This window comes from Primulina tabacum, chromosome 13 (genome assembly GCF_025594145.1).
Source record: "Primulina tabacum isolate GXHZ01 chromosome 13, ASM2559414v2, whole genome shotgun sequence".
Taxonomy (NCBI): domain Eukaryota; kingdom Viridiplantae; phylum Streptophyta; class Magnoliopsida; order Lamiales; family Gesneriaceae; genus Primulina; species Primulina tabacum.
This window is the reverse complement of record NC_134562.1, coordinates 15,766,103-15,773,789: the sequence shown is the minus strand read 5'-3', so window position 1 is coordinate 15,773,789 and position 7,687 is coordinate 15,766,103. Positions and strand designations below refer to the sequence as shown.

The 7,687-nt window shown below is 40.8% G+C and overlaps 2 protein-coding genes across 2 annotated transcripts; both read left to right on the top strand.

Annotated features, from left to right (window-relative positions):
- The first annotated feature begins 2,513 nt into the window (after positions 1-2,513).
- On the top strand, positions 2,514-5,715 carry LOC142521876 (uncharacterized). The gene is made up of 6 exons (XM_075625050.1): positions 2,514-3,144; positions 3,260-3,466; positions 3,584-4,176; positions 4,234-4,303; positions 4,772-5,085; positions 5,179-5,715. Exons 1-6 carry the CDS (start codon positions 2,514-2,516, stop codon positions 5,713-5,715), a joined length of 2,352 nt encoding a protein of 783 aa, XP_075481165.1.
- A 612-nt stretch (positions 5,716-6,327) lies between these two features.
- On the top strand, positions 6,328-6,897 carry LOC142521875 (uncharacterized). The gene has a single exon (XM_075625049.1). The coding sequence runs from the start codon at positions 6,328-6,330 to the stop codon at positions 6,895-6,897; it is 570 nt and encodes a 189-aa protein (XP_075481164.1).
- Positions 6,898-7,687: the final 790 nt, after the last annotated feature.

Below are 7,687 nucleotides of genomic sequence, written 5' to 3'. Positions count from 1 at the left end.
AGACAAAAGTTTACGTAGAGGGTTGCATTGTGATGCAATTGGAAACTATCATTTAGGAATTATGATTGGCTGATATTATTCGGGATCATAATTCGTTAATTAGACCTTACGTACCTACTGAGGAAAGGAGTTTCCCGTTTTCACTAGAGGGTAGTGAAAATGTCAAAACAGTGGGAGCGAAGATTTATAAAGTTAAAGTCCAAACTTTATATCTTATTAAATATTTTAAAATAGTCATTAATATTTATCTGTTTTACTTTACAGCACAAAAATTTGACAATGTCTTCGATTCCCAACCCGCTATCCGCTATACTCGAAAGACATGTGTTAACCTGTAAGGCCCAATACTTAAATAAGCCCAGCCCATTTCCCATTTTATTACAAATAACCAAACCCAATTGATAGAAGAATCAGATCGTTCATTTCCAGAAACTCTTTCCCAGCCTTGCTCGTCGCCTTCTTTCTGTTTTCTGCCATCTTCGCACAGCGCTGCCAGCGGCCAGAAATTTAGTGCAGCGGTTAGCACTCTTCTTCCTCCTTTCTATTAGAGTATTTCCTACCATGAATCGGAAGGTATCGAGTTCGATCGACCCTGTTTCCAGCAACTGTGCATGAGCTTCGATTCGGATTTAGGTAATCTTTTGGCTTCGAATTTTGGTTGTTCTTGGTGTATTAGTTTATAAAAGTGAAGAATTGAGCTTTTCTCCTAATTTCCAGCTAGGTTTCCGGCGTGAACAGTATTTCCGGCAACTTGTTCCGACGAGCCACCTTTGCGAAATTACCGTTGTGCATTCTAGCCTCGAGTATTGAGGTATTAAGCTTGAATTCCAGATTTTGAAAGGTTATATAGGCTGCCCGGATTTCGAATTTTAACCGAGACGATTTATTTTTGTTTAGTCGTTTGGTATGCATTGTATTGAAGTGTATAGCGAATTTATATTGTAGGTTTTATTGTTGGGCGAGTTCAGTCGATAATCCTTAAGAATTTGTCGTGGTATTGTAAGTTGCAATTGAGGTACGTTCAAACCTATATCATTATGACGCTTATATTGGCGTGTAAGAATATTCGGTGAATGTTGTTTGCTATTATGTGCATTGAATGTTTCTTTTGTTGCATTCATGCATAAATTGTATTGGCATAACATATTGAGCCTTGACTCCTTTTACGGCTATTTATGTTGATTCTGTTGAGATTTATTGAGTCATCAGAAGGACGAGTGGGTTAGGATTAGCCACATTCCCAGATGACAGCTAGGGACGAGCGACTTAGCTACTCGCATTCCCGATGCTACGTGCATGGACGAGCAGCGATTTGATGCTGCATTCCTGGCACGGGTGGCCACTGTTACTGTTGATGATGCTATTCGTTTGGACTCCTATTTGGTATCCGTTATTCCATTGTTACCATTCATGCATCGCATAGCATTGCATTTACTTGATATTATTACATGTCCTTTATTTACGTCATGATTTTACTGGTTGTCGTACTGGGGTCTGACCCCTGTTTTTTTTTTTGATGTTGTGGTTGTTTTTGATGACATAGCAGGTCATTCCAGGGGTTTTGACGCGTCTGGTGGAGCGTCAGCGAGTGGTACCCAGTAGTCAGTCGGTTGGTGTCAGAGTTCCCAGATATTTATATATATATTATGCTGGTTTGATACATTTGCCAGGGAGATGCCCTGTGTAGCTGTATGGTTATGTTTTAATGTTGTTTGGATTTTATTTGTGGTATGTTGTGTCAAGTCCTGGCCAGTGCGGCTGTAGGATGTTGGTGTGGTTGATTGTGAAACTGATGTTATTTTCGAGCGTATATTGTTATTGTTGTGTTTCGAAATTTTTGGGATGTCCTACTTACGGGGAGGTCATGCCGAAATTTCTGTAGGCCCTAATGAACGTTTTAAACTCGTTTTCGCTGTTTACACCATTTAATCCTTGTTGTGTGGTAATTAAATATCAATTAAGAGCACGGGCCCTGACAGTTTGGTATCAGAGCGTAACTGGGATACGCTCGAATTATAGTCTAGGACACTCGAGTTTAGGCACAAATAAAATGATTGTGCATGTGTTCGATTATTTGCTCTTACTTGTTTCTATGTTTTGACTTAATTGTATCAGCATGACTAGAGCGTATAGTTGATTAAGTTGTCATTTAATTTAGAATTTCCTATTAGTTTAAGTTTATGCTCTTGTAATCAACCGATTATTTTGTTTCTGCCTGTGGATTAAATACTTGTGTCTTGTAGATGGCACCTGGTCGTAAGGGCAGAAAAGGAAAGGAAGTTGTTCAGGAATCTGAAGCTCCTAATGTTAGAGGACTTAACGAGACTGATTGGGGAAGACGAGGTCGTCGTCCTCGTGGTGAAGCACGAAATGCTAACGTTGAGCATGAAGTGGATCAGTTGACTAGAGGAATGGGTGAAATGGAACTAGTGATATCCCGATTTCAGAACATGCGTCCTCCTCGATTCTTTGGGAATGAAGATGGTGAGAAAGCTATAGCATAGTTAAAAAGTATGAAGCGTTTGTTCAATATGTTGGAGTACACTCCTGACTTGCAGCTTAAGTTGGCTATTTGTCAATTAAAAGACCGAGCCCAGTTATGGTGGGAAACTACTGAGGAAGCTTTGAAAGAATCAGGTATAAGAGTTACTTGGGATGTATTTTGCGCTCAGTTTGCTCGAGAGTATTCACCGCCTTCGTACTATTCGTCCAAGGAAGCTGAATTCAATAGATTGACTCAAGGTAATATGACTGTAGTGGAGTATGCCTCTCAATTTTCAGCGCTTCTTGCCTATGTTCCTCATGTTGCTAGCAGTGATCGGAACAAGCTATCGCATTTTATGCAAGGATTGAAGCGAACCATTTGTACTTTAGTAGTTGCTGGAGCACCTGTTAATTATGCCGATGCCGTTGAGAAAGCCAAGAATGTGGAGGCGAGTTTACTTTTGGCAGAACCACAGTCAGTTCAACCAGGTTTTCCTCAGAGTTTCGGAGGTAATGTGTCGATGCCAGTGGGTGCACCATTATACCGTCCTTTACTGCCGTACCAGCCTACGCAGTCTTATCAACAACCAAAGCAGCAAAATTTTACGGCCAAAGGAAAACAGTTCAAGAAACAGACTCGTAGTAGTTTTTCTAGGTGGAGTATTTTGTGATCATTGTGGTGGTAAGCATTTCAGCACTCAGTGTACGGGAGTTCACGGATCTTGTAATATTTGTGGGCAAGTTAGACATTATGCTAGAGTATGTCCGAATGCAGTGAGACAACAATTTCAGCAACCTCAGTTTGGTCAGGGTTTTAGAGGACAAGCAACTAGGCCTTTTGTTCCGACTCAGTCTTTTCAGCAGTCTAGCTATCCTCAGCCTAGAGGTTCTGCACAGCAGCGTTTCCCAGGGCCACAGCAGGCTCGAGTTCATGCTTTAACCCAGGATCAAGTTCAAGACGCACCGGGTGGAGTTATCGCAGGTATCTGTCTTATTTTTTATCATCCCGCTCGTATACTGATAGACATAGGAGCATCTCATTCATTTGTATCTATTGTATTTGTTGATGAGCATGAGATTGCTGCTACTCCGTTGATAGATACTGTGTCAGTCTCTACACCTGCTGGTGTATGTTTGATGTCTCATGAGATAATTCTGAATTGTGTTATTAGATTCGATGATAATATTATGATAACTAATCTCATCAAGCTGGATATGTCTGACTTCGACTGTATTCTGGGAATGGATACTCTGTCTAATTATCGAGCTACCGTCGATTGTTTCCATGGAGTTGTCAGATTCAGACCGTATTATGGCAGTAAATGGAATTTTTACGGTAGTGATTCGCAATCACGTATTCCATTAATGTCAGCAATGGAGATGTTTAGAATCTTGTCGACAGGAAATGAAGGATTCATGATCTATGCAGTTGATGCGACACAGGGAAAAAGATTTGAAGTTTCTGATATTCCTGTTGTCAAGGAATTCCCTGATGTATTTCCCGATGAAATTCCTGGATTTCCACCCCAGAGGGAAATTGATTTTAGCATTGAGTTGGTGTCCGGGACAAATCCTATTTCGAGGGCACCATACCGTTTGGCTCCAGCGGAATTGAGAGAGCTCAAAGAACAATTACACGACTTACTAGAAAAAGGCTATATTAGACCAAGTATGTCACCTTGGGGAGCTCCGGTATTGTTTGTCAAGAAGAAAGACGGAACGATGAGAATGTGGATTGATTACAGGCAGTTGAACAAAGCTACTGTGAAGAATAAGTATCCCCTGCCGCGTATCGATGACTTGTTTGATCAGTTGCAAGGTACATCAGTGTATTCAAAGATCGATCTCCGTTCTGGCTACCATCAGCTTAGAGTTCGAGAGAAAGATGTTCCGATGACAGCATTTCGAACACGTTATGGGCATTATGAATTTCTAGTTATGCCTTTTGGATTGACTAATGCTCCTGCGGTTTTTATGGATTTGATGAATCGTGTTTTTCGAGAATTTTTAGACAGATTTGTTATTGTCTTCATAGATGACATTCTGATTTATTCGAAAACAAAGAAGGAGCATCGAGAACATTTAAGGTTGGTCCAACAGACACTCAGAGCAGCGCAATTGTATGCAAAATTTTCTAAATGTGAATTCTGGCTGGACAGAGTTGTATTTCTGGGTCATATTATATCAGCTCAAGGAGTATCAGTGGATCCTAGTAAAGTGGAAGCTGTTATCAATTGGCCAACACCAACCAATATATCCGATATTCGCAGTTTCTTGAGATTGGCAGGATACTATAGGCGTTTCATTGAAGGATTTTCTATTATAGCAAGGCCTATGACTCAATTAACGCAAAAAGATCGACGTTTTGTGTGGACTGATGAATGTGAGTCAAGTTTTCAGACTTTGAAGGAAAAGTTGACAACAGCTCCAGTGCTAGCTTTGCCATCAGGCTCAGGTGGATATGTTGTTTGTTCAGATGCATCTCTAAATGGACTTGGATGTGTTCTAATGCAAAATGGGCGAGTGATTGCATATGCTTCTCGTCAGTTGAAGCCGCATGAAACCCGATATCCAGTTCATGACTTAGAGTTGGCTGCCATTGTGTTTGCATTGCAGTTATGGCGTCATTATCTGTACGGTGAGCAGTTTGTGATTTATTCGGATCATAAGAGCCTTAAATATCTTTTCTCACAGCCTGACTTGAACATGAGACAACGTCGATGGATGGAGTTACTTAAAGACTTTGATTGTGAGATTCAGTATCAACCAGGGCGAATGAATCTTGTTGCAGATGCTCTCAGCAGGAAAGTTCATAATGGTATGCTGAGATCTTTGACTATCTCTAAAGTTCACGAGCACTTGGGAACTTCAGGATGGACTTATCAGATCAGTGGAGACTACTTCATAGTGTCATCTATTCAAGTTGAGCCACAGATTTTGTCCAGAATCAAAGCAGCACAGAAGACCGATCCGCATATTCATAGATTGAAAGAATTGTCTCGAACAGGTCAGACAGAAAAGTTTAGTGTTGCTTCAGATGGCAGTCTGCGCTTTAATGGTAGACTTGTGGTTCCTAATTTGATAGATCTGAAAGAAGCTATACTACGGGAAGCACATTGTAGTCGACACAGTATTCACCCAGGAATTCGAAAGATGTATCATATCTTGAGAGCTCATTATTGGTGGGAAGGTATCAAGAAAGATATTTCTCATTTTGTGGCTAAATGCTAAACGTGTCAACAAGTTAAAGCCGAGAGAATGAGACCTGGTGGAATGTGACATAGTCTTGAAGTACCGCAGTGGAACTGGGAGCACATTGCTATGGATTTTGTGACTCATTTACCTCGTTCTAACCGGGGTTGTGATGCGATTTGGGTGATTGTCGATAGATTGTCTAAATCAGCTCATTTTATCCCCTATGATCGTACTTGTACTTACATGAAAATGGCGAAGCTGTACATTGATCATATAGTGAGATTGCATGGTGTGCCAGTAACCATAGTATCTGATCGTGATCCAAGGTTTGCTTCGAAGTTTTGGGGAAGTTTGCAATCAGCTTTGGGTTTAAAGTTGACTATGAGCACCGCCTATCACCCGCAGACAGATGGTCAGTCAGAAAGAACCATCCAGACTCTAGAGGATATGTTACGAGCAGTAATGATGGATTTCAAAGGTGGTTGGCAAGAATCATTGTCTTTGGTTGAATTCTCTTACAATAATAGTCTTCAGGCAACAATCGGTATGGCACCATTTGAAGCTTTGTATGGAAGAAAGTGCAGATCGCCGATATGTTGGGAAGATGTAGCAGAAAGACAGATGTCAAGACTAGAATTTATTCAAGAGATGAAAGATAAAGTTGAATTGATCAGGAAAAGGATGAAAGCAGCCCAAGATCGTCAAGCCAGTTATGCTAATAAAAGGCGTAGACCTTTAGAGTTCCAAGTGGGCGATTATGTTTTCTTGAAAGTATCACCATTCCGGGGTTCCATGAGATTCAGACATAAAGGGAAGTTAGCTCCGCGTTATATTGGTCCGTATATGATTGTTGAAAGGATTGGCACATTGGCGTATCGTTTAGATTTGCCGCAGAGTTTTTCTTTGATACATAATGTGTTTCATGTATCTATGTTGCGGAAGTATGAGCCAGATCCGTCTCATATCTTGAATGTCGAGGATGTGGAGTTGGACAGTTCCCTTAGCTATGTTGAACATCCAGTGCAAATTTTGGACCGTAAGGAAAGACAGCTCAGGAGCAAGACGATTCCATTGGTTTTGGTACAATGGAGTAGACATGGAAGAGAAGAATCTACATGGGACTTAGAGGCAAAGATGCGACAAGAATGGCCTCATTTGTTTGAGAATGTAATGAATTACGCGATGTATTCTGAATTTCCTATGTATTATCAGATGTAATGTTGTGGATATCAGTGTTGTGTTTGTTCGATTTCGAGGACGAAATCTTTTATTAGTAGGGGAGATTGTGAGGCCCAATACTTAAAATAAGCCCAGCCCATTTCCCATTTTTATTACAAATAACCAAACCCAATTGATAGAAGAATCAAATCGTTCATTTCCAGAAACTCTTTCCCAGCCTTGCTCGTCGCCTTCTTTCTGTTTTCTGCCGTCTTCGCGCAGCGCTGCCAGCGGCCAGAAAATTTAGTGCAGCAGTTAGCACTCTTCTTCCTCCTTTCTATTAGAGTATTTCCTACCATGAATCGGAAGGTATAGAGTTCGATCGACCCTGTTTCCAGCAACCGTGCATGAGCTTCGATTCGGATTTAGGTAATCTTTTGGCTTCGAATTTTGGTTGTTCTTGGTGTATTAGTTTATAAAAGTGAAGAATTGAGCTTTTCCTCTAATTTCCAGCTAGGTTTCCGGCGTGAACAGTATTTCCGGCAACTTGTTCCGGCGAGCCACCTTTGCGAAATTACCGTTGTGCATTCTAGCCTCGAGTATTGAGGTATTAAGCTTGAATTCCAGATTTTGAAAGGTTATATAGGCTGCCCGGATTTCGAATTTTAACCGAGACGATTTATTTCGGTTTAGTCGTTTGGTATGCATTGTATTGAAGTGTATAGCGAATTTATATTGTAGGTTTTATTGTTGGGCGAGTTCAGTCGATAATCCTTAAGAATTTTCCGTGGTATTGTAAGTTGCAATTGAGGTACGTTCAAACCTATATCATTATGACGCTTATATTGGC

What these genes read in the sequence shown, in the direction of transcription:
- LOC142521876 (XM_075625050.1), top strand. Translation starts at nt 2,514, where the DNA reads ATGAAGCGTTTGTTCAATATGTTGGAGTACACTCCTGACTTGCAGCTT. An exon ending in ACCGGGTGGAGTTATCGCAG is followed by an intron (nt 3,467 to 3,583) that starts GTATCTGTCTTA and finishes CTCCGTTGATAG; the next exon opens with ATACTGTGTCAGTCTCTACA. An exon ending in CTTGTTTGATCAGTTGCAAG is followed by an intron (nt 4,304 to 4,771) that starts GTACATCAGTGT and finishes TGAGATTGGCAG; the next exon opens with GATACTATAGGCGTTTCATT.
- LOC142521875 (XM_075625049.1), top strand. Translation starts at nt 6,328, where the DNA reads ATGAAAGATAAAGTTGAATTGATCAGGAAAAGGATGAAAGCAGCCCAA.